Source organism: Littorina saxatilis, linkage group LG3 (genome assembly GCF_037325665.1).
Source record: "Littorina saxatilis isolate snail1 linkage group LG3, US_GU_Lsax_2.0, whole genome shotgun sequence".
Classification (NCBI taxonomy): domain Eukaryota; kingdom Metazoa; phylum Mollusca; class Gastropoda; order Littorinimorpha; family Littorinidae; genus Littorina; species Littorina saxatilis.
This window is the reverse complement of record NC_090247.1, coordinates 1,633,766-1,660,902: the sequence shown is the minus strand read 5'-3', so window position 1 is coordinate 1,660,902 and position 27,137 is coordinate 1,633,766. Positions and strand designations below refer to the sequence as shown.

Sequence of the window (27,137 nt, the reverse complement as noted above, 5' to 3'; positions counted from 1 at the left end):
TACAGCTCGGAGACAACCCGGTAAGGACTATACCGGTGTTTCATAAATAACACTTAGCAGTTGGCGGACTTATTGAGCGTAAGTGGTTTTACAGGCCAGTATATGAGTTACAGCTTTTTCAAGAATAAATTTTGTTCAAATATTGTTTGTAGAGAAGCGCTAGCATAAGGAATCTCCAACGACACCTAAAGAACGGACTAGCAGATCTCAGTCTGCCTCCTGGCCCTCTAGCGGGGGCGAGTGCAGCCAGCGCTGTGCCTGTGTTGTAAGCCACGCGAGGGACGATCGCTCAGCCATCCCATGATAGTTTTGTTTTGGTGTGGCATAAGAACTCAGCAGACGAAAATGCTAAAATGTGCAATATTGTTTGGTATAAACACCTTTCAGTTGCATTTATCTCTTAGATTCTATCATCTAATCGACAACTGTTATATTATATTGTGCGTCACTGAATCTATTCAGTTGTTTTGGATCGTACAAAGCTGGCACTATTTTGTTTGCGCATTAGTTAATACAGGAAGTCGTGGTTCGTCTACCGCGCTACTTTTTGAATGGATGATCGCACCGTTTTGTTTTCGTTGTTTCAAGTTGAAGTGCTGTTTCTTTGTCTTCAAAAAGGTGAAAAAGTGTAGTGTTGTGAACTGCAAGGGCAATTACGATGAGAATAATAAGTGTCGTGTGTTTCGACTACCAAAGGACGAGTGTGAGAAGCAGAAGTGGTTGGATGCGCTACCTCCACGTGTGACTTTTATCCCCACTCGAGAGAACTGTTTCATTTGTGAGAGGCATTGGGATGACCCTCTTATGATCAAGATTCCTGGTGGTTCTACTCGACCTGCCATTCCTCCAAGTGTGTTTGACGTTCCCGAGTCATGTCTGCCTACACCTCAGCCTTCATCTCGCCCTGTGAAAGATGAAGATCGTCTGACCAAGCTCTTTTTTGCAAGGGACAAGATCACTTTGTTTGAGAGTTTTGATCCTGTCAAAGACCTACAGAAGAAGTCTTTCTTTCTTTATTTGGTGTTTAACGTCGTTTTCAACCATCCAAGGTTATATCGCGACGGTACAGAAGAAGTATAACAATGTTTTGGTTTCACGTTCAGATAAACGAATTGTGTGTCTTCTCATGTCAGATGACTATAGCCAATGCAGTGTTTCAGTTGTTTGAATATAAGAAGACGTTGTGTTCCCCGCTAACTCTCAGTGTTTTCAGAGATGGCATCAGAGTTCCACTAGGTGCAATCCTAAGACCCAACAATGGCCTCAACTCCAAGTCACAGTTCTTTGATGCGGTTCATTATGCTGTCAACAGTGACATTCCGTTGGAAGAAGTTGTGAAGAAGGTGGTTATTGATCTGAAAGCTGCAGCAGACTGTTCCGTGGATCACAAGGTAAAGAAGTTGGAGTTCTTGACACACCAGTTGGAGTTGCTAGCCCACTCCTAGTGACATTTGCTTTGCCATTGAAAGCTTTCCTCGTTGTAGCTATGAACAGCTGAGGGACTTTCTTTCTTTATTTGGTGTTTAACGTCGTTTTCAACCACGAAGGTTATATCGCGACGGCAGCTGAGGGAGTATCTAGTGCTACCAAGCAAGCGTAACCTTCAGGATGTTGTGTCTTCAGTCGACAAGGATGCAGTTTTGCGAAACACATTCAATGCTTTACTCCCTCAGCAGAAGAATGTGGTCTTGTTGATCGACGAGGTCAAAATCCGTCCAAATGTAGCGTTTGCTGGTGGGGTTCTCAGTGGCATGGCCAAGAACAATGAAGAGTGCCGTGCAACTTCCATGATGTGCATCATGATGAAGTCTTTGAGAAGCGGTCCCAGTGTGATGGTGTCAGTGACCCCAGTGTGATGGTGTCAGTGACCCCAGTGTGATGGTGTCAGTGACCCCAGTGCACAAGTTGACAGCCCAGTTTCAGGCAGTGAAGGAAGCAGCCGCTGTTGTAGAGAGATCTGGGGGCTCCATCACTGACAATCATAAGGTGAACCAACACTTTTGCAAGCTCTTTGACAGGCCAGAGGAGAACAATGCCACAGTCACACATCCACTCGACTACGGGCGTCCTTGGTTTCTCCTCTTTGATACAGTTCATCTTTTGAAATGCATCCGGAACAACTGGATCACTGAGAAGACACAGAAAATCCGTCTCAATGGCCAGTCAGTTGCTTCTTTCTCTGATGTCAAGCAGCTGTATGAAGATGAGAAAGACGGCATCCTGAAGACTACCCCTTTGACCCAAACCTGTGTCATTCCATCCAAACTCCAACTGCAGAATGTTCAACATGTTCTTAGAGTCTTCAATGAGAAAGTGGTTGGTGCGCTGAAGATGAAAGGCTGCATTGAGACTGCATCAGTGATAGAGACTGTCCTGAACTGGTGGAACACTGTCAACGTGTCAAAGAAATGACTGAAGGATCCCCATCGTGCCGTACAAGAATCCAGTTCCTCGAGTCTGGACACTTTCATTGACATCTTCCAGGAAGCTGATTCAGGGCATGGCTCGTCTCGTATCCAGTGCCTCACCCATGATACCAAGAAGGCACTAGTGCAGAACATGCAGGGACTGAAAGCAGTCTGCAACTACCTCCTTTCATCAGCGTGCTTTGTCTGTTGTGCTGCGTGAACTACAAAGTGACCGTTTAGAGGGAGAATTCTCTGTATACAGGGCGTCAACTGGATCAAATGCCTTCATGACGGCCGGTGATGTGTTTGCAGCATGCAAGAAGCGCCTCGCCCGGTACGCTGCATCCTACCTCCAGTCCATTGAGCTCCAGTCTGAGCCCCAGAAACACATCTGCTTGGGGGATGTCATCGCGGAGGATGCAGATGTGATAGAGGGGTGCATTTCAGGGGTGACCCTCACTGTGAATGAGGAGAGCATACGTGGCTGGGTGGCTGGAGAGCAAATGTGACTTGACATTTGATGAGGAGGAACCAGTTGTGACAAGTGAGGTGAAGGACTTTATTTCACACTAAGTCCATAAAATAGTAGTACCTCCATTTTGATTGCTTTGTCAGTTTTAAAGTGATTTTCTGCAAGTAAGGCACTCGCCCCCGCTAGCGGGGTCAGGAGGCAGACTCTGCTAGTCCTTTCTTTAGATGTCGTTGGGAATATCTTATTCTAAAAATAACCAATTTTGGTAGCTGCCGACCTTCCGCCAGACACACATTAATACCGTGGGAAAATAAATAATTACTGGGCAGTAAAAATAAATACTGGGCGGTAGTTAAACGACAGTTTGACTTTAAAGGACACAATGTTGCAGCTTTTTCAAGAATACGGGCCCAGGCTTCATGTCTCACCCAGTCACATTATTCTGACACCGGACCAACCAGTCCTAGCACTAACCCCATAATGCCAGACGCCAGGCGGAGCAGCCACTAGATTGCCAATTTTAAAGTCTTAGGTATGACCCGGCCGGGGTTCGAACCCACGACCTCTCGATCAGGGGCGGACGCCTTACCACTAGGCCAACCATGCCGGTTTGGGCAGCAGTGAATAATTCAAGACATTATAGTGTTAAGAATGGTACATGGATGTTTTTTTGTTTGTTTGCTTGCTTAACGCCCAGCCGACCACGAAGGGCCATATCAGGGCGGTGCTGCTTTGACATATAACGTGCGCCACACACAAGACAGAAGTCGCAGAACAGGCTTCATGTCTCACCCAGTCACATTAATCTGACACCGGACCAACCAGTCCTAGCACTAACCCCATAATGCCAGACGCCAGGCGGAGCAGCCACTAGATTGCCAATTTTAAAGTCTTAGGTATGACCCGGCCGGGGTTCGAACCCACGACCTCCCGATCACGGGGCAGACGCCTTACCACTAGGCCAACCGTGCCGGTACATGGTGGTAAGTTTTGCTATTTAGTCATATTTACTGAGTCAACAGTATGAACTTTTGTGTGGGAAGCTATTGTTTGTGTGCATATATATCTACTTGCAGATGTTTTAGTTTGTTTACAATAGCACAGATGCTAACTATGTTAAAAGAAGAAGCTGAAGTGGATGAAAAATGACACTAGGAAATGAAGTCAGCTAGACCACTTAACTTCTGGTGACACTTTTGGGGGAGGAACAATGCAGGGCTGTCTGCACCAAAGGTGAAAGGGGAATGAAGTGGCATTCAATGATCATCAGGCTTGCCTTTCTCCTCCATAGTCAAAAGTAGCAGTGCCTACAAAACCCTCAAATAAACAGGTATTGGAAACTGCCAGGGGAATCCACCCTACGTGATTACACTAACTTTGTACACCACAGTACTGCGTTCCAGCCCGGACTTCTGGTGGAAATCCATGCTGCAGCAAAGATTGGTTGGTTTTTGGGGTTTAATGTCTCTTCAGCAGATGCTAGCTGCTATTCGAGACCGATGCAGTTATTTTCTTTTCCCTTCATATGGCAAGTTCTACGTTTCAGACTATTTACATTCAAATCTATCACTGTAAAAGAAGGTTCTAAAAATTAATAATTTTCACTTCTGGTACTTTAAATCTTGTAAAAAATCTTGATCTCTTTTAAAAAGTTAAAAATCTTGTCCGGGGCTGCAGCAAAGAAAATGCAAGAAACCCGTAAATGTGTTGTGTTGCTACATGGTAAAATGTCAATCACAGAAGGCATGTGTTTGACAGAAGAAGTGGGGAAGTAGTTGGTTTTGTGAACAGCTGGCAAGAGAAAAAAACAGAAGTGCTGTTGCAAGCCATGCCCTAGTAGTAGTAGTATTTTATGTCGTTGGAATCAACAGTAGACTGAAATCTGGTTTGGGCTTCTTTGCCACACGAACAGCCACAGCAGATAAAATCTATCCACTCTTCTGGGGAACTGCAAGGTTTCTTGAAGATACATGTTGATTGAAATTAATCGCATCCCCGAATCAGCCGCTGACCAGCTTCGTGGAGCAGGCAATGAAGTCTGTACTACAAATACACGAAAATCATCTTTACATTTTCCATGCACCACAAAGGCAAATCTATCTTCACTCGGATCCACCACACGTTGTGAGTACCATCAGAGTTGTTTTTGGAGTGGATACAAAAAAAACAAAAATTAGTTAGTTAATTGTTGCTTTTTGGGTCCAGCGGACCATATAGGCCAAATCAGGACCCCAATAAAACTAAAAGCAGCCGGCTCTGAACCGATTGGAAAGACCCGATATGCCGGCACATGCATGTGAAGCGTGTGCCGAATACAAGTGTTGACCACTCACGAACAATTGTGTTAAATTTACCGACCATTCCTGTCTGTTTGGTTTTTAATCATCCCTTCAACCGATATGGCTATCTGGGACCGATGCTAGCTTGTTTCCTTTCGCAGCTCACATGATGTGAACACTGTTGCTTGGTTATTATTGTGTATCCTTCAGCAGTAAATGCTATCTGGGACCGATGCTAGCTTGTTTCCTTTCGCAGCTCACATGATGTGAACACTGTTGCTTGGTTATTATTGTTTATCCTTCAGCAGTAAATGCTATCTGGGACCGATGCTAGCTTGTTTCCTTTCGCAGCTCACATGATAATGTGAACACTGTTGCTTGGTTATTATTGTTTATCCTTCAGCAGTAAATGCTATCTGGGACCGATGCTAGCTTGTTTCCTTTCGCAGCTCACATGATGTGAACACTGTTGCTTGGTTATTATTGTTTATCCTTCAGCAGTAAATGCTATCTGGGAACGTTGCTAGCTTGTTTCCTTTCGCAGCTTTTTGTTTGTTTGTTTGTTTGTTTGCTTAACGCCCAGCCGACCACGAAGGGCCATATCAGGGCGGTGCTGCTTTGACATATTACGTGCGCCACACACAAGACAGAAGTCGCAGCACAGGCTTCATGTCTCACCCTGGCAGTCACATTATTCTGACACCGGACCAACCAGTCCTAGCACTAACCCCATAATGCCAGACGCCAGGCGAGGCAGCCACTAGATTGCCAATTTTAAAGTCTTAGGTATGACCCAGCCGGGGTTCGAACCCACGACCTCCCGATCACGGGGCGGACGCCTTACCACTAGGCCAACCGTGCCGGTCCTTTCACAGCTTGTTGCTTGGTTATTATTGTTTATCCTTCAGCAGTAAATGCTATTTGAGACCGGTGGAAGTTTGATTCCTTTTTCAGTTAGTTAGTTAGTTAGTTGTTGCTTTTTGGGTCCAGCGGGCCATATAGGCCAAATCAGGACCCCACAAGTTTACCATTACACATATTTAAATTATACCAATTTTACTCAACAAAATTAGAAACGTTCCCTTCGGGAACAGAAAAGCTAAATCGAAACCCTACGTGTCCTTTTTCAGTTCACATGGTACCCTCCATGCTTAAAACAATTTACAATCAGGTCTATCACTGGTTCTATTACAGCATCTCTTACACATTCTGTACTTCAAGTCTTGTTAATAATGACTGAATCTTGTTCGGGGGTTGATGACTTCTCATGTACTGGTTGAGAAGCCCTGTCAGCAAGGGTGTGAGACTTTGTTTTCGTCTTATTGAGCAGAGTGCCTCAGTAAGATGAAAGGTTTTTAATCCCTGGCGCCGGCCTGTCTCTCAGGTTGACAGGTGGAAAGTGATTGAGTTCAGACAATTTCTTTTGCTCTCTGGAATTGTTGTCATGAAGAAGAAACTGTCCGTGGGATTGTATGAAGATTTCTTTCACAGTTTGTTGCTATTTTTTCTTTGGTTAATACAGTGTATGGTGCCAGTGAAGCGTATAAATTCAGTATGCTCATCAGCTTTTGCCCGTTTTGTTGACAGAATTGCGAGCGATTTATGTCCAGGATTTAGTTGTCTTCAATGTTACATTGCGCTATTTTTAGATGTTGAACGGAGTTTCCCGATTGTTGCGTCACATCCGATTGAAAATCAAAACATCCGGTTGAAAGCAGACGACAAATAGCAGACGACAAAAGTATACAAGAAGAATGGCTGCGCCGAAATCGAAGCGGAACGACAACTACACGGACAGGGAGGTGAGAACCCTCCTGTTTCTTTCTTTATTTATTTGGTGTTTAACATCGTTTTCAACCACGAAGGTTATATCGCGACGGGGAAAGGGGGAGATGGGATAGAGCACTAATCAAAAATTTGCTCCAGGGGCTTGCAACGTAGTGGGAGAATGCAAGTTTCCAGTACAAAGGACTTAACATTTCTTACATACTGCTTGACTAAAATCTTTACAAAAATTGACTATATTCTATGCAAGAAACACTTAACAAGGGTAAAAAGAGAAACAGAATCCGTTAGTCGCCTCTTACGGCATGCTGGGGAGCAACGGGTAAATTCTTACCCCTAACCTGCAGGGGGTGAGAACCTTCCTGTCCGAAGTGAAATCGTCGTAATTACCATCATTAAAAGGAGGTTTACGGTGGGCCTCACCAAACAAAATAAAGACGGCGCCTGGGACTCAGTGAGCAGGATGGTGAACGCCACGGGGTGGCCTACCGGTCATCAAAAAGCTGCAAAAAAATATGGTTGTAACTCAAGTCGTATACGATGAGGATAGCGGCAGCGCAGAGCACCCGAATTCCGACCGGGGGTGGACAACGGGAGTATCGTCCCTGGTATGTCGACTACATCCTGGACAAACTGGGTGACGATACAGCACTGACTGCTGGAATAGAAGGTAAACAATCATGTCCAGTGAGTGTTTGTGTGTGTGCAGTGTGTGACATACTTCCAGAATGAATGTTTTGATGAAGAAAAGGTTGACAACAGCAACATAACAAGAACAGACGAGAACTGTCATTTTATCCTACATAGTGATACACATCAAAACGAAATGAATACATTAGTTCAGGCTATGCTCATGAGAAGTTACAGGCGTGCTCTTTTCGGTACACACGCTCTTATCAGTACATCACCGACTACGATTGTTCTTTGTACAAGCTGTGTAATGCATTTTACGAGTATTTCTAGCTCTTCTGCGGCGCAGTATAGGCCCTATAGACGATGAAGGTGTCCAAGATCTCAGGAGATGCGTGTGTAACCACGAGGTATTCAGTCAAATCCGTGTAAGAGGCTTTTAACTGACGGTGACAACCAAGCCGCCATCATGCACCGACTTGACATAGATCTACAGACGTGCCTTTAGAATAAGGTATGTGAAGAGGTTAAGCCCTCAGTGCTTCATCTGAACAGACAACTAAAGCTTGATGTTTCCATCGCACTTTGTCTTTTAGATCTTCATGGGATATACAGGTTACAACACTCGTGATTTTTTTTATTATGGCTTGTATTTCATTCAAGACTCACGAGCCAGTCCCTTGATATTCATCCGCTAGGTTCTTGACTGAAATACAAGCCATATATATATATTTATATAAAAAAAACACTCGTGATGTGCTTGTTTGTTTGCTTAACGCCCAGCCGACCACGAAGGGCCATATCAGGGTTGGTTGGTTTTTGGGGTTTAATGTCTCTTCAGCAGATGCTAGCTGCTATTCGAGACCGATGCAGTTATTTTCTTTTCCCTTCATATGGCAAGTTCTACTTTTCAGACTATTTACATTCAAATCTATCACTGTAAAAGAAGGTTCTAAAAATTAATAATTTTCACTTCTGGTACTTTAAATCTTGTAAAAAATCTTGATCTCTTTTAAAAAGTTAAAAATCTTGTCCGGGGGAACATCCCGGAATAAAACCTTCAGTGTTTCCGCATTGTAGTGTTTGTCTCGAAATTCTTGAACGTCTACACATTTTGTGAGAACATGTTCTAATGTCCATGGTTCGTCACATCCAAAACAGTATGGTGGATCTTCTCCTTTCAGCAGATACGAATGTGTAATGTGACTGTGCCCAATGTGTAAGCGACAGAGAACTGTCTCTTCTTTCCTATTGAGGCGACATTGGGGTAGGCTGTCCGACAGCTGGGGGACGATCTTATGAAGTTTATTTTCTTCACATTCGTCCCATTCACTCTGCCATAGGTACTTTATGTACATGTTGGTGCGAGTTCTGAAATCTGAATGCTTTGTGTGTTTGTCAGTGATGAGTCTTTCTCTGGCTTCTTTAGCAGCTTGATCAGCTGCAGAGTTGCCTCTAATTCCAACATGGGATGGCACCCATGCAAACACAATCCTTTTGCCTTCTTCAATCAGAGATGCATGTAGCTCTTGGATTTCGACCAACAGTGGGTGGTCTAGCTGAGTTCTCTTCACGGCGGTAAGAGCCGATAAGGAATCCGACAGAATCAGGAAGTCTTTCTTTTTTGACTGATATACCTGTTTCAAAGCTAGCTGTAAAGCTTTCAACTCTGCAGAAAATACAGAACTGTCATCCGGAAGACGGGCCGAAAAGGCCCTATCGAGTTTAGGACCTGTGACAGAAGCTGATGCCACTTTACTTTCAGCTTTGGACCCATCAGTGTATATTCGTTGATGGGAAGGAAACTCGGTACAGAACTGGCTAAAACACTGTTTAAAAATCAAATCATTTGTCTCTGACTTCTTTAACCTTGTCAGATCGAGTCGAACAACTGGATCTGGCAATGTCCATGGAGGTGTTTCTGTCCATCGATTTTCACTAACATGATCGAGTTTTATCTTTGATTCGGCCAGATGTGACTGAATCCGAGAAGACAGAGGTGCTCGATCATTTGGGTGACTTTCAAAAAATTCAGAGCATTGTGGTTGAAATACGCATTGGTAGGCTGGATTTGTAGGCATAGCTTTCAGTTTCAACACATAATTTAGGGTGAGTTTCAGGCGTCGCAGCCTCAGAGAGGGTTCTTTGGCCTCAAAATATAAGGACTGTACTGGAGACGTCCTGAAAGCTCCCAGACAAAGACGTATACCCTGGTGGTGTATTGTGTCTAATAGCCTTAGGTTGGATTTTGCGGCTCCACCATAGACGACACAACCATAGTCCAACTTGGATCGGATTAAAGCACGGTAAAGTCTGAGTAGGACTGTGCGGTCAGCACCCCAGTCCGTATGAGAAACCACTTTCAATACATCCAGAGCTTTCAGACATGATGTTCTCAGATACTGGATATGTTTAAGGAATGTTAGTCGACGGTCAAAGGTCAGTCCTAGGAATTTAAATTCTTCAACAACCTTGACAGGATTACCATTCAGGACCAGAGAGGGTTCTGGCATGGCTCCCCTTTGTTTGCAAAGATGCATACAGACAGTTTTGCTGGTGGAAAATTTGAAACCGTTCTCTGTTACCCATTTTTGCACCTTGTCTATACATAATTGAAGCTGCCTTTCCACTCTATGTAGGGATTTGCCACGCACACAAAGTGCAAAGTCATCAACAAACAAGGATGACTCGGATCCTTTCAGTACTGCCTTTACTATGTTATTGATTTTGATGTTGAACAACATGGGTGATAGAATGCTTCCTTGGGGAACACCCATCTCTTGTTGACAGAACTCTGATAGGTTGGGACCGACCCGTACTGTAAAAAATCGATTACTTAGAAATCCTTCCACAAAAACAGGGAGACGTCCACGAAAACCCATTTCATGCAAATCGGCTAAAATACCGTGTTTCCAGGTCGTGTCGTAAGCCTTCTCGAGGTCAAAAAATATAGCTAGTACATGTTCAGATCTCGCAAAGGCCTCTCGAACGAAGGTCTCAAAACGTACCAAATGATCAGTGGTGCTGTGTCCCTTTCGGAAGCCACATTGCACATCACTTAAGAGGTTTTGTTTTTCTAGGTACCACACCATCCTAGCGTTGACCAATCTCTCCATGGTTTTACACAGACAGCTGGTCAAGGCTATCGGACGGTAGTTGCTGGGGTTTGTATGATCTTTACCTGGTTTTGGAATGGGGACAATCATCGCTTCTTGCCATGAAGGTGGAAAGGATCCACTCTCCCATATGTGGTTAAAAACCTTCAGCAAGACCAGAAGACAACTTTCTGGAAGGTGTGTGAGGAACTGATAATGTATTCCGTCCAGCCCCGTTGCTGAGTTGTTGCATTTTTGTAAGGCTTGTTTGAGTTCAGTTATACTGAACAACTTGTTGTAGTTCTCCTCATTCTGAGATGAGAAGTTTATGGGTTTACGTTCTTGGGTGGCTTTGATTTTTTGAAAATCTGTGCAGTAATTTTCTGTTGATGAGTTTTTTTCCATTGTTGAAGCCAGAACGTTTGCTACTTCATTCTTTTGGGTTATAAGGGATCCATTTACCACAAGGTGGTTAATTGATGCAGATCCTTTTTTCCCTTTGATTTTACGAATAGCATTCCAAACTTTACTTGATGATACCTTAGAGTTTAAGTTTGAGCAAAAAGACCTCCAGGATGTTCTTTTAGAATGTTTTATGACAGTGCGACTCTTAGCGCGAAATCTGAAGAAAGTCAACTTCTTGCTAAGGGTCGGGCATCTGTAGAACCTGTGTAGACTTCTCTTTCGCTCAGATCGGGCTTCTTGGCATTCTTTATTAAACCATGGCACTTTAATGCGGTTGTTTGAAGATGTTTTTGGGATGTACTCAGTGGCAATGTCTTGTAGAGTGTTTGTAAAAATAGATGATGGGTCGTCACTTCCATCAAAGACAGTGTCTTCTGTGAGTTGGACAGAACATTCGGCAGTAAAAGACAGCCAGTTTGCCTTGTTCAGGTTCCATCTCTGGGGGGAAGCTTCTTCCAATCCATCTATTTGAGACATCAAGATAGGGAAATGATCGCTACCACATGTGTCATCATAGACTTTAAATTCAAAGTCTAGAACAAGAGAGGTGTCGCAAATAACTAGATCTAGTATGGACTTGCATCCTGTTGCTGGATGGAGATATGTTGGTACTCCATCGTTTAAAACGCATAGATTACGATTGTCTAAAAAATCTTCTAGAATTCGTCCTCTCGTACTTAGAGAGTTGCTGCCCCATAAAGGGGAATGAGCGTTAAAATCTCCCATTAAAACAAAGGGAGCTGGAAGCTGATCAATAAGATTTTCAAGATCGTGCTTCGTGTAACATTTTGATGGTGACAGATATACACTGCAGAGAGTGATGGTTTTATCTAATGTCACTCGTGCTGCGACGGCTTGAATGTTTGTACATAGGTTGATCTCACTACAAAGTACACTTTTCTTAATCAAAAGAGCAACTCCCCCAGACGTGTTATTGTCTGAATGGTTTCTAAAAACATTGTATCCAGATACATTAAAATCTTTGTTTGGTTTCAGCATTGTTTCCTGTAATGCTGTAGCAACAGGATGAAATTTGTGTAAAAGTAGACATAATTCTTCATAGTTAGCTTGGACCCCTCTACAATTCCATTGAATAAAATTGGCTATGTTTGTTTAGTTTTAAGAAGTTTCTGCCTCCATACCCTCTTCGTCGGATAAACTCCCAAAATGATTGTATAATGTGATGGGATTTCTCTCCATTTTTGGGGTGCGAGGCGATCTTTGGGGCAGAGTAACTTTTCCCTTGTCCGGAGGTGTTCGTGGTGTGGATTTAGTAAGGTCCACTACCTCCACAACCTCGACGGCCCCCTTCCTGTGAGTTGCCCTGTGAACGGGCTTCTGGGTTGGGGTGGTGAAGCGAACCTCACCAGGAGACCCCATAGGGTCCTCAATTGGGGTGGTGAAGCGAACCTCACCAGGAGCCCCCACAGGGTCTCCAGTTGGGGCGGTGAAGCAAACCTCACCAGGAGACCCCATAGAGTCTCCAGTGGGGATAGCCCCACCTGTGCTTTCATCTGTCTGTGTACAAATACTTTTGTTTCTTGTGGGCTCTGTCCTTTTCAACATGGACGGGCCTGCCTGGACACCCACAGACCTATACGAAATACTGGTCTGGGTGGGTGTTGACTTTGTTGCAGGTCTTTGACTGACTGCTGCCGCAAAACTTTTCTGGAAGGAAAAAACATTCGTTTTTTCAACCTCCTTCCTGGCGTCTGAGAAAGACATCTTTTTCTCCGTTTTTGTTTTTTGAATGGCCTGTTCAAACTTGTATTTTGGACATTCTCTGGAGGACGGGGAATGGTTTCCCTTACAGTTTGTGCAGGTGGGTGGTGATGTGCAGGGACCTTCGTGAGGATCTCCGCCACACCTCTCGCACACTGCCTTCTGTTTACATCCAGCCTTTGAATGTCCAAATCTTTGGCATTGGAAACATCTCATTGGTGATGGAATATACAGAGTCACTCTTATTTGAACAAATCCCACTTTGATTTTCTCAGGGATGGTTGGGGTACAAAAAGTGACGAAAAGGGTGTTGGTGGGTACTCTGATATCGCCCTTCCTGATCAACACCCGGTACACATCAATGACACCTTGATCCTTTAGACCTTTTATTTCAGCCTCACTGAGGCCCTCCAGCTCTCGGCATCGGATGACTCCTTTGCTGGTGTTCAGGCCTCTGTGAGGACTGACCTTGACCGGTCTATCAACAAATTTCTGACCATTCAGACGGAGAAGACCATCTGATGCCTTTTTTGAAGGACATTCAATCAGTAGAGAACCATTACGAAGTCTCTTAATGTTGTCTATCGTTGATGATACTCCTGCAATAACCTTCTGTATCGCAAAAGGCGAAAGTTTGGAGATGGGCTGTGCCTCATCTGCTGTCTCAACAACAATGAAACGGGGCCAGGCCTCGCTGATGTTGTTCTTTGTTGCTCTGACTCGGACTTCATTGTCAGAGTCAGAGTCAACGCAGTATCTTCGTTTGTTTCCGTTTCGGGTGCTTGAAAAAAAAGAAGAAAAAGAAGAGGTGGCCATGTTTGGGGCCTTTATCTTCGTCGCATCTGATCCCCACCCACCACGGAGCCCAACAAGGGGACGCTTAGGTGGAGCGGTTATCCAACTCCAGAGCGCCAAGGATACAGATGGATATACGCAGCGATAAGAGGAAACATATGGTATCAATCTGTAATAGGAGATTTAACTCTTTCCAAGCGGAAACGGGTTAGGTAACAACTTGGCATAATGTTCATCAACTCTTTCCAAGCGGAAACGGATTAGGTAACAACTTGGCATAGTGTTTGTCCCGACTACCGCCGCCCCCTCCTACCGCCGCTTGCTCCTTTAGCCAAAGGTCCGATGCAATATGCTCAAGACATATACCCAGACTTGACCAGCCGATTGATTGAAGCGGGTAAGCCTTTTTCAACCTCCTGTCTTAGATAAAGACTGGGCCAAAATGATGTGTTGGCGCTACAAAGTCGCAACTAAGTAAACCCCTCAATCATCAGGTCACCAGCCCAAACCGGTACAGGTCGCAGCGCACGGCAAACACGCTGGGTCTTAAGAAGACCACAGAGAAATAAGGATGTGGAAAAGAAGACTTTTGGGAAGTGAAATAAAGGTGACGGATCCAGTCAGGTAGAAATAAGACAAGAAAGGAATCAGAAAACTGCAGGGAATAGTAGGGAGAGTTTTTTGGAAGGAAATATAGGTGAAAGGACTGGTAAGGCAGAAATAAGACAAAAGAAGAGAAGTAAAGGGGTGGGGTAGCTTAGTGGAAACACTCCCGCCGCGTGAAGGCGACCCCATGGGAGCGGCCATATCAGGGCGGTGCTGCTTTGACATATAACGTGCGCCACACACAAGACAGAAGTCGCAGCACAGGCTTAATGTCTCACCCAGTCACATTATTCTGACACCGGACCAACCAGTCCTAGCACTAACCCCATAATGCCAGACGCCAGGCGGAGCAGCCACTAGATTGTCAATTTTAAAGTCTTAGGTATGACCCGGCCGGGGTTCGAACCCACGACCTCCCGATCACGGGGCGGACGCCTTACCACTAGGCCAACCGTGCCGGTCTCGTGTTGTAACCTCTATTATATATATCTTATAATCTACTTACAAAATGATTTAATATAATGATTTTAATATCACAGATGCAACTATGTTAAAAGAAGAATGTGAAGTGGATGAAATTGAAAAGTTACACCAGGGAATGAAGTCTATCCATGAAAACCCCCCAACTGAACCCCAGGTGACACTTTTTTTGGAGGAACAATGCAAAGCTGTTTGCACAAAAGACGAAAAGGGTACGAAGTGGCATTCAATGATGATCAGGCTTGCCCTTCCCCTACTTAGTAAAAGTAGCAGAGCCTACAAAACCCTGAAAGAAACAGGTGTATTGAAACTGCCAAGGGAATCTACCCTACCTGATAACAGTACGTGTACACTCCAAAATGGTGTTCCAGCCTGAACTGCTGGCTCAAGTCCAAGTTGCAGCAAGGAAGTTTCAAGAAAACTAAGATTGCCCTGTTACTACATGCTGTAATGTCAAACAAAGATCTTGGTTTTGACAATACCTGGGTCAGTAGTTGGTTTTGTGAACCTCGACAGTTTCAGTCCAGAAAACAAAGCAAGTTGCTAATCTGAGGATTCTTGTGGAACAAGTTATAAGGCACTTGAATTATAGCTAAAGACGTCAAATTGGTTGGTTATTTTTGTTTAATAATTATTGTCTCTTCAGCAGTTATTGCTATTCGAGACCGATGCAAGTTTGTTTCTTTTTTCTGTTCATAATGGTAACCTCCATGCTTAAAAGTATTTACAATCAAGTCTATCACTGTAAAACGAAGGTTTTATTACGTCATCACTTTCACATTTTGTACTTCAAATCTTGTTAATAATCTTGATCTCTTTTGAAAATTTAAAAATCTTGTCCGAGCGAACATCCCAGAATAAAACCTTCAGAGTTTCTGCACTGTATTGTTTGGCATAAAATCTCTCGGAACGTCCACACACACACACACCTGGTAACGACATGTTCAATGGTTCAATTAGCTTCATCGCAACCAAAAGAGTATGATAGGTCTTCACCCTTCAATAGATTTGTGATGTAAGTCATTAAGTGTGACCAACGTGGAGGCGACAAAGAACTTTTGTTTTCTCTCTCCTGGTTAGGTCGCATTGGGGTTGAGATCAACAGAAGTGCTGTTGCAAGCCATGCCCTAGTAGCTTTTTATGCCGTTGGAATCAACAGCAGACTGAAATCTGTTTGGTCTTCTTTGCTACAGGTACAGCCACAGCAGATAAAATCTATCCACCCTTCTGGAGAACCGCAAAGTTTCTTGAAGATACATGTTGATTTAAATTAATTGCATCCCCGAATCAGCTGCTGTACCAGCTTTATGGAGCAGGCAATGAAGTTGGCTACACATGCAAGAAAATCCACTTCTATTCACCACAAAGGCAAATCTATCTTTACTCAGATCCACCACGCCTTGTGGGGACCATCAGATTTTTTTTGTTTCGAAGTGGATACAGTAAATCTAAAAGCAGCCTGCTCTTGACCAATTGGAAAGATCTGATATGGCGAATACAAGCATTGACCAAGGAGGAAGACCATACTCACGAACAATCATATTAAATTTTGTTTGTTTGTTTAACGCCCAGCCGACCACGAAGGGCCATATCAGGGCGGTGCTGCTTTGACATATAACGTGCGCCACACACAAGACAGTAGTCGCAGCACAGGCTTCATGTCTCACCCAGTCACATTATTCTGACACCGGACCAACCAGTCCTAGCACTAACCCCATAATGCCAGACGCCAGGCGGAGCTGCCACTAGATTGCCAATTTTAAAGTCTTAGGTATGACCCGGCCGGGGTTCGAACCCACGACCTCCCGATCACAGGGCGGACGCCTTACCACTAGGCCACCGTGCCGGTTTATCATATTAAATTGACCAGTCATTCCTAAATAGTTTTTGGCTTTTTTTTAATCGTCCCTACAACCTACATGGTTATCTGAGACCAATGCAAGTTCCTTTCCTTCCTCACTTCACATGATAAATCTCAACATGGTTGGTAGGTTATTATTGTTTATCGCCTGTTCAGCAGTTATTGCTATTCAAGACCAACGCAAGTTTGATTCCTTTTTCAGTTCACATAGTACATGTACCCTCCATCCTGATCTCTTTGAAAAAGTAAAAAATCTTGTCTGGGGTAACATCCGGGAATAAAACCTTGAAACTCCCTCTCCTTTTTCTCACACTCCATTTTTATTCCCATTGCCTTGTTTAATCTTCGCACCTGCCTTTGTTTTTCCCAGCTAAGTGACAGTTTGGCTCTAATTTAAATTGTGCTGCTAATTTTGAGGAGAAGCATGCCTGTCCCAACCCAGAATGTCATCCCTTTTCCGCTTTGTAGTGTGCTTGAGTTCAGTGCTTTGTTGTTTATGTCAGCTTCCGTGGAACCCAAAATGTATTTTCTTAAGTTGGCAATTTCCTCTTCCTCATTGGAGTAGAAACTAGTGCTGATGACTTTTTGGCTCTCACTATTTTCTCCAGGACAAGTGGCTGTGCTTTTGTCTTACATATCAAGGTCTTTTTGTCATCTGACTGTGCCAGTTTCACCCTAACTAAGCCAGTTAAATACTCTTCCTCTACTTCTGTCAAAGGCGCTTGCAACTGTTCAACTGGGCGGAGTTGGGCTTGTGGCTTGTGGCTTGTTTGTTGACAGTCTGACTGCGAGTTACTGTTGCTTTCTGTGACTGAGATACACACTTTGCAACAGGTGTGTTATCGTTTGATTCTGCTTGGGATTGGGTTTGAAATGATGTTGAAGCAGCTGATACGAGTGTGTCATTGTTAGTAATTGCATCACTCTGACTCGTACCCATGCGAGATTTCAGCAGGTTTAACAGACATTTTTTTACGACGCGGCTTACGGTTTTAGTTTCAAGTGGTGAAGAACACTGTGGCTGAAAGGTTTCAACAATAGAATTGCTTGTAAAGGCATCAGTATTGTCAACACATGTGCTTTTCCTTTGAGGACTTGCAGTTTTGTCACTGGCTTTTCTTGGTTTTCTACGACTACCGGCCATTTGATCGGCAAACGTTTTACACACACTACAGTCAGCTACTTCCACTTTGGAGTTGTATGGTGTCCACAACACTTTTGTTTTTTCAATGTGTTTATATATTGATTTCAAGAAACGTTGAAGCCCTTGAGATGGAATGTTAGGTTTTGTTAGTTTGCTGAGACGAGAAGAGCATGATGAACATAATGTACTTGAGAAAGTGGTGCCATTGGCTTCTTCAGAAACTTGAATATCGCAAAACTGAAGCAAATGCGATGCATAGTTTTTGCAATACCTAATGGAATAATGTTTGTTCCTGCCCTTCGCTGCCTTTGATCTTCTGCCACAAGTTCTGCACATAGCATTTAGCCTAAATATGTGGAGATCTTCCGTATGTTGCACTGCTGCCATTCTTAACTGAGAGTGAGACACCTTAAATCAATAGAGTGACTACAAATTGAAAAAAAATGACACCAATAAACAAGCAAAACCATGTACACACATAGAGACAGGCAAGAACATTAAGCACAATTACAGTCACAACATTAAGTTAAGAATAAACACGTCATAAAAAAGACAATGCTTAAGAACAAAAAGAAGGGGGGAAACGCAAAACAAAACAAGCAATAAAAAAACAGAAAAGATTAAATGCACTAGAGTGAACAGCCACAGTGATTGTCGTACTGCATATAAAGTCTGTTTTAGCGAGTGCCTGTCCCAAGAACCAGCGCATGGGTAAACACAAAATACGGCACAAAACTGCTCCACAAATCAAACACTAAGTGACTAACACACTAAGTGACTAACACACTAAGTGACTAACACTAAGTGACTAACACACATGCTGATGATACGAAAGTGTACCGACAAATCAGAACTTGTGAAGATAGCAAAGAACTCCAGAGGGATTTGGACAGTTTGGTCGACTGGGCAGACAAGTGGCAGATGCGCTTTAATGCAGATAAGTGTAAGACATTACAGTTGGGTACAAAAAATCAGAAACTTGTGTATAATATGAGAAAACCTGGCAGCGTGGACAGAGTTGATCTGGAAAGCTCAAGTGCAGAAAAGGACCTTGGGGTCAATGTAGACAGTGAATTGAAATTCTCAAAGCACGTGGAAACACAAGTCAACAAAGCAAATAGAATCCTCATCCTGGGTCTCATTAGACGGTCTTATGAGCATTTGGACGCAGAAACGCTAACCTAAGACTTCTCTTTGTTGCACTTGTACGGCCTCATCTGGAATTTGCAAATGTGGTGTGGAGTCCTCGACTCGAGAAAGATAAAAATCTGATTGAAAGTGTGTTAAGAAGATCAAGCCACGAAGTGTATCCCAGGGTTGAAGACCTTGAGTTACGAAGAGCGTTTGAGAGTCTTGAAAGTTCCAAGCATGTGCTATAGGCGTATCCGGGGAGACATGATTGAAGCATACAAATTCGTGCATGGATACTACGATTGCAAGAACCCACTGGAGCTGAACAGCCTGTGTAATACCCGTGGACATCAGTTCAAGCTCAAGAAGAAACAATGCAGAACAGCTCTCCAACAATCTTTCTTTACGAACAGAATCATAGACACATGGAACTCCTTGGACAAGAATGTGGTAGAAGCGCCGACAATGAACAGTTTCAAAAATCGCTTGGACAGTGCACTGAAAGATATAGCCCAAATGTCCGTATGCCTCTCACTACAAATTCCAACCAGCCAAGAAAAAGTTGATAGAATAGGCCACGGTCAAAAGATCGTGTAGGTTACCTAGCTCAAAGTTAAGCTAGGATAGCAACTGATCAAAAGATCAGACAAAGGCTCAACAGCCTAAGTACCAGTCTGTCAACATATATCATATCATTCATATCATATCACAATGCACGAAACTTTTTCTCACTCTATCACAGTTTAGACTACTTACTGGCGGTTGTTTAAATCGTCCCTACAGCCTTCCTACCATACTACTAAGTAGTATAGCACTACTCCACTATTTTGTTCAGTGAGCTCTGTAGAATACAACGCAAAAGTTGTGGTTTCTGATACCGCCTCCTCTAGTACTAGTATGCTTTTCAATTTCAGGCAATGGCGCGAAACATTCACATGCGTCAAAACTACTTCCGGTTGGAACAAAACGTGGAGAGCTCTCAAAACTTTTGCCTTGTTCGAAATAAACGTTTGATCAAAAGGTGGGTGGGTGTATATGCATTACAACGCTTACGTTCAATATAACCAACGTTTCTGTGTGAAGAAAGACTGCTGAGGAAATCTTCCGCACAAGTACTGGTATTCAACAAGAAAGATAACTTATCTAAGTAAACCTCATCTCACCAGAGTAGCCTCCCTGGCAGAGCGTCGCCACCATAACTTCCGGCTCATTACGGCATGCAGGCAAACAAAAATGTTTGTGTTGAAGTTTTGTGGCGAAGTTCTACAGCCTTGAGCCACAAAATTCAGGGTAAATTACCGTGTAAAATAGCCTTTTGAATCATTGTAGTAAAATACACTTGTCAATGTCGATGTGCATTGAGGGGCAGAAATAATAACAACTAAGTTAGTGGTGGCGATCTCCTTATTTTGACCGAAATGATCGATTCTCTGACTTGTCAGACCAACAATGCATGAATGAGTGAATGACCTCATCCAAGATCTGCTTTGTGCAGCATCGAACCCCTTCCTTGAGTGTTAGTCACATACATAGCTCGTTAGACGGTTAAACGTGCGCTGTTGACGACAGTTACTTCCTGATGGACTTGAAAATAAAGTGTACTGTGTGAGTGTGTCTCATCTGTGAACCGCAGTGGGGTTCAGTTACTGAGTTAGCCTAATCAGTAACCAGCACTGTATACTGTAGTAGTGTCTAGGTCCAGTTATAACCGATGCAGAGTGTGACAGAACTTACTTCTGTGGTGTATTGAGGTCTGTGGTTTGACATCATAGTTCATTAGTCGAGCAACTAAAATTCTAAAGGAGTGCCGTGATAAGTCTTACGCGGACAGACTCAAATACTTAGACCTCCACTCTCTGAAGGGAAGGAGGACAAGGGGTGACCTAATACAAACATATAGAATTATAAATGGGGTGGATGATATTGACATGCACAAAATATTCACATTCAAGCAGACAGACAACACCAGAAACAGCCAGGGAAAAATCTTTGTTCAACACTGTAAGACTAACAAGCGCAAGTTTTCGTTTTCTCATAGAGTTGCTAACAATTGGAATGCACTACCCGCTAACATAAAATTCGCACCCACAGTAGACGCCTTCAAAAACTTCTTGGACAATTCTCCAAAATTTCTTAACCTTTTTTACGACTTTGATTGAAAGCATTGCAAGAATAGGGATTTAGGCATGCAAAGTATCTGACAAAGAAGGGGCACAAATAAGGCCTCGCGGCCTTCGGCTAACAAATATAGCCGCCCCTACATACTACTACTACTACTACTACTACTATGCGTACCGGCCCTTGGCTGGCAAACCAGCGTGTAAACATTGTGCTTGAGTTTTTCAAAGCGGACCCAGTGACTATCTGAGTATCTCTTATGTCGACAGGGCTGAAGCATGTGCCTTTGCCGTCCAGCCCTCTACGTGACACTCAAGAATCGCCGCTCAAGTATGAAACGAAAGACTTTGATATGTAATGTTGGTGTCTGGGGGGGGTCAAAGTTCAACAACAGCGGTAAAATCAGCCAATAAATTTTAAAACTTAAAAGGCTTTTCAAATGGACATTATACTTGTGATTCCCTTTCTGTGCATCATTTAATGATTTTTTGCTTCTTAGTTCGTACCATTTTTTCCCTTACAGAAACTAGTACAAGTTCACAAGAGGTAATTATGATGTGATATCTTCATTAAAGACGGACTAAGAAATAAAATAGGTTTAAAGGAGAAGAATTATTCACAAATGAGACAGTGACAAAAGGTCAGGTGTCATGTCTACTGTCCCGAATGACACACGATTGCTGACATTTCACCATTGCCAAAAGAATAAACAAATAAGAAATAGGTAGAAAATGAATGTGAACACTGACTTTGATTGTTGATCAGTATTTTCTATACCACTAACAAATAATCTACTTACACATAGCTGTTTGGCAAATGTATGTTGCATGGGACACACTGACATGAAAGTGGAAGATGTTTTTCCCTCTAGAGAAACTACATATCAAGTTACACTTTTTGTGCTCTTCCATTCCAGTTGGCAATCAATTGTTAACGCATGTTATTAGAAAAAATAGAACGAAAACAGATTAGATAGAATGAAAAATGTACTGGTGATGTCAATTGGGACATACTGACATGAAAACGTCACCTTTTGTCATTGTCTCAAATGTGATTAATAAATAGGATTGGAATAGCTGTGAAATAGACTTAATAGTTATACTGGTTGAATTTTCTCTTTGTCATAATGATAATGACATAAAAAAAATTTATTTTCGGACAGTACTGTTGGTAAATCAAAAACATTGAATTGTTTTCCTGGCCCTATAATATTAAAATTAACAAATGTATCTGAGGTATAAACTATTATACACCATTTAAGTGTGTTTGTAATTTGATGTGGAACTCTTACATCTTTCTCTATTTCAGCCCGCGCCTGTGATAAGGATCACTCTAAGGTCCTCATTGTTGACTCCATGGTGCAGTGCTGAGGATTAGCTGAACAAGATGGAGGGCGTGAAGGAATCCATCCCGGAGATTGACATCATCCATGGCGACTGTCTTAACAGCTATAACTCAGTGGCATGTACCAGGTAAGAGCAATTTGATCAAACAAAAGACAACAATCAGCATAGAGAAAACAAGTCGCGCAAGGCAAAAATACAACATTTAGTCAAGCTTAGTCTTATGACAGGGATGTGTTGGTTAAAAAAGACCACAGGACAATAGAAGGTGCCCTAGCATAATATAACCACGTCATGTCCCAAATAGACATAGTTCTTGGGACAGAAAAACCAAGTAAGCATAGCATAGAAGGTGTCTTTTAACCTTCACCATGCTCCTGGGTCGTCCACCACCCACAGCCTCACAAAAGTGTCCGTATCTCTAAAACTATGGGCAGTTTTTGATTGAGACTTCATGTAATCCTCAAACACTTAAGCACCTTCCTATCAACCAATTTGTAAAGAATTATCTTTGTAAATAAACAGACATTTGAACTACACAGTCCGGCTGTTGTGGATCGTGGACCACCCATATTGAATTAAAGAAAGCATTTCACGGTGTTTGTCCCTATTTGGATGGCGTGGGTCGTGTACGACCCATACTCTGTAAAGAGACAGGAGAGAGTTTATGGCGTGGGTCATGTACGACCCATACTTTCCAAAGAAGGTTTCAACGTAAAAAGTATGGGTTGTACTTGACTCACGCCATCCGAATAGGGATAAACATTTTTCCGCCTCTTTGCAGAGTATGTGTCGTACACAACCCATGCCATCCGAATCAGGATAAACAACGTAAAAACTACAATTCCTTACGTAATTTCATATGGGTCGTCCACGACCCACATCATCCGGACTGTGTTGTCCAGAGCGTGATCCGGTGAAGGTTAATGGGTCAGGCGTCCTCTTATAGGAGGAGCCTCAAATCACAGGTACCACTGTAAAAACAAACAAAGGGAAAAAGGGGGCATGCTTTTAGGTTTTAATTTGTGTTTTGTTTTTAGTTTTTTTCAATGTAATTTCATGATCTCATGTCTGATTTTTTGTGATTCTTTTTTTTATAGATTGTGCTCAACATACAGAATTTGACCTGCCTTGTTTGTTGCAGAAATGTGGTGCTCTGCGTGTGTTCGATTGGAACAGCGTTCCTGTGTATGATCAGAGTGATCAGACTTCACATGCAGCAGAGTCAGGCTTATCATCATTACACCATTTTCTATCTTGCCACCATCAGTTGCTGCATTGGGTAAGGCTTATCATCATTACACCATCTTCTATCTTGCCACCATCAGTTGCTGCATTGGGTAAGGCTTATCATCATTACACCATCTTCTATCTTGCCACCATCAGTTGCTGCATTGGGTAAGGCTTATCATCATTACACCATCTTCTATCTTGCCACCATCAGTTGCTGCATTGGGTAAGGCTTATCATCATTACACCATCTTCTATCTTGCCACCATCAGTTGCTGCATTGGGTAAGGCTTATCATCATTACACCATCTTCTATCTTGCCACCATCAGTTGCTGCATTGGGTAAGGCTTATCATTACACCATCTTCTATCTTGCCACCATCAGTTGCTGCATTGGGTAAGGCTGTCTTTTTGATGCAAATAACACTCAGCGGAACTCAATTTGTAAAAATACAACCAAATTAAGTAGAAGTGCAATGCCAAGACACTGCAAACCCCCAGCGAAGGACGAATCCGCTCTCCTCTCTCTCTCTCTCTCTCTCTCTCTCTCTCTCTCTCTCTCTCTCTCTCTCTTTCTCTCTCTCTCTCTCTCTCTCTCTCTCTCTCTCTCTCTCTCTCTCTCTCCCTTTCTCTCTCTCTCTCTCTCTCTCTCTCTCTCTCTCTCTCTCTCTCTCACACACACACACACACACTCACCCACATACACACACCCCAAGTCCCACACACACACATACACACACACACACAAATATACACACAAACTCATGCACATGCACAGTACACACATATTTTCTCTCTCTCTCTCTCTCACAGACACAGAAACACACACATACACACACACACACACACACACACACACACACACACACACACAGTAACACTAACACATGTGCACAAAATGAACACACACACACCGCGCGAGAGAGAAAGACGACAGGGAGGCATGATGCAGGGTTCGTACAGAGTCCTTGAACCCTGGAAAACTCCTTGAAAATTGGAAAACCTTTTCCAGGCCTTGAAAAGTGCTTGAAAATAGAGTTTTGTTAAATAGTCATTGAAAAGTACTTGATTTTTCCAAATTGTTGCCTATACATTTCGTCAGCAGCTTGTCTTATTTAAAAAAAAATGCAACCCCCTTTTTTTTGTCAAATACAGTACACACAATTTGGGAGAATAAAAGATCGAGTGAAAACGAAAGCAGACGAACTAACTATTACTAGTCACCCGTAGTTGCTTCCCTTCCCGGAAGTTGGCAAGGGAAACAACTACGGAGAACCCTTGTGGCACAGAGGCATGTGACAGACCACATTGCAAACGTAGGTGGAGCTGAGAAAGTGATGTTGTCTAAAAAGCTACTCTACAATGCTGCTAGTGCTCGGCAAAGGTACTCTGAGTACTTGGAGGCAGAGAAAGAGAAGAAGAAGAACGAGACACATTTGCAAAAAAGAAAGGCTGACATGGATGAGATTCAGACTCTCCAAGCAAAGAAAAGAAAGATCGAAGATTGTGCGGCTGACCTGCTCAAAAGCGCAGATGCTTTTGCAGAAAAGGCTGAACACACGCAGAAATTCAGCTTCATAGCAAAGTCAAATGCTTTGAGGAAAAGTGCAAAAACCAAGAAGGACGAAGTGGCATCTCTTGAGAAAGAAATTCACCAGAAACTTGATGACTTGAAAAACTGAAGGTAAGCTTGGTGCTTATCATTAGTTTTTGAACATCCAATGATTTAAATCGGCGTGCGGGAAGAGGGTATAATAACTAGCGAGTGTTTCATTGCGAGCTTTGAAGGTAAGAGGGTGCTTGATTTTCTCTTCAGAAGGTCTTGAAAGTCCTTGAAAAGTCCTTGAATTTTAGAACAAAAAAACTGTACGAACCCTGCATGATGTCATGATGCATTAATTGACGTCAAAGACTTTCGACCGTGACGTAATCTTCTTACGCGAGCTTCAAGTTTATCCATAGACTTGGAAACTACGGAATTTCTACCCGTCCAAAGCGGTCTTGGGTGGCGTTTGCTCAAAAAATGGGGGCGCCTATTGCACCCACCGTATTTTAGTTAGTATGTTCCCAATTTTTGGTGAACTTCCATCTCCAACTGTAGCCCCTGATCGGGCACAACGAATCCTTCTTTATCATGTATTATCGGTATGAACATTTCTCAAGTCGATTACAGTATAGCGTTCGTGGGATATCTCCAGCGAACAACTGAGTTCTGAATTCCCAACACCCACACACTACCCCCAGAAAAGTGAATTTCTGTGTTATATTTACAAAGAATGGCTAGTGGTCAGAAGATCCAGTGATCATAGAGCCGTTCACCCGGTGAACAGAAATGAGATTTTTGAGGACAGTCGGTCCAGGTTATGTGTTTAGTTTGCAAAATCTGACTTTCTGTAAATGTCAAAACTCCAGCTGAAGGGGTTTTGTTAGTCAAAATCAGTTCTAAAACCTGATTTTACCAATACCATCAGCTTTGTTCACTATTCATAATTTCCGTAAACATTCGTAAAACTGGAGATTTCAGAATCAAGCGTGTGAGATTTCCAATGTCCAGGTTCCTAGCCAAGGATTGTGCAGAGGGAAAATCTCCCTATATCTGTTGATGACAAAGTATTTATGGATGAAAGCGTGCTTCAAATCATAGGGGAATCTCATATTGTTGTTACGTTGCAGGGGTATTAACTGGGTGCTTGGTGGCATTGTTCAACTGCATGTGACGCTGCAGTTCCTCAAGCTGTTGATGTTTTTAGTGCTCTCGCACTTCTACTGGGTACTGGCGTCCCGAGCCCTACGATGTGAGGCTGCTGTCAAGAGGTAATGGATTTTTTTATGTTTTTAGATGAGATCAGCTTTGAAAAATATGTGCCACTTTCAGGTTTGCATTTAACTGTACAGATTCGTTTTGTAGCAACATTTGAACTTGAGAACGACAGGTGCAATTGCCTGGTGGATAAGACGCCGGCCTCCGAAGCGGAAGGAGGGTTAAGGGTGGAGATTTTTTCGATCTCCCAGGTCAACTTATGTGCAGACCTGCTATTGCCTTATCCCCCTTCGTGTGTACGCACAAGACCAAGTGCGCATGGAAAAGATCCTGTAATCCATGTCAGAGTTTGGTGGTTTATAGAAACACGAAAATGCCAAGCATACATCCCCTAAAAGCAGTGTATGGCTGCCTAAATGGCAGTGTATCAACAACAAAAATTGTAAAACTTTAAAGTTTCAGCCCATGAACGAAGAAGAAGAACTTGAAACCAATGACACATGTATGCAAAGGTTTCTAAGCTTAACACATTATGCTTAGCAAAGGTGTACAAATAAACAATTTTTAAAAAGCTTTCAGTATGATCACGTCACACGAGTCAACATACTTGCTGTATGTAGAATATAGTTTTACATTGCTGGCTCTATTATGCTGTGTGTATTCCCTTTGAACTAAGAGTGAAGTGTTGTGTGTGCAGAATCATGTACCCAGCGCTGGCAGGGGTGATGGTGTACTACACGGTAACAGCCAGTCTGGCTATGGCCAACATGACGTCTGCTGCAGACCAGTGCATGGGTGAGTGGCACCTGGTA

The 27,137-nt window shown here is 43.0% G+C and overlaps 1 protein-coding gene and 1 pseudogene across 2 annotated transcripts in view; both read left to right on the top strand.

Moving 5' to 3' along the window:
• The first annotated feature begins 1,878 nt into the window (after positions 1 to 1,878).
• Positions 1,879 to 2,981, top strand: LOC138961062 (uncharacterized; annotated as a pseudogene).
• Positions 2,982 to 20,073: 17,092 nt separating this feature from the next.
• LOC138961369 (uncharacterized) overlaps positions 20,074 to 27,137 on the top strand; it is a 25,479-nt gene continuing 18,415 nt past the window's right edge. Inside the window, exons 1-6 of one of the 2 annotated variants that reach the window (XM_070332984.1) lie at positions 20,074 to 20,163; positions 21,261 to 21,321; positions 22,300 to 22,463; positions 23,479 to 23,616; positions 26,238 to 26,378; positions 27,023 to 27,120. In XM_070332984.1, coding sequence (XP_070189085.1) covers positions 22,378 to 22,463; positions 23,479 to 23,616; positions 26,238 to 26,378; positions 27,023 to 27,120 — 463 coding nt within the window. In that variant the 5' untranslated portion in view covers positions 20,074 to 20,163; positions 21,261 to 21,321; positions 22,300 to 22,377. The remainder of the gene's footprint in view (positions 20,164 to 21,260; positions 21,322 to 22,299; positions 22,464 to 23,478; positions 23,617 to 26,237; positions 26,379 to 27,022; positions 27,121 to 27,137) is intronic. The other variant, XM_070332985.1, reaches the window with a different exon arrangement.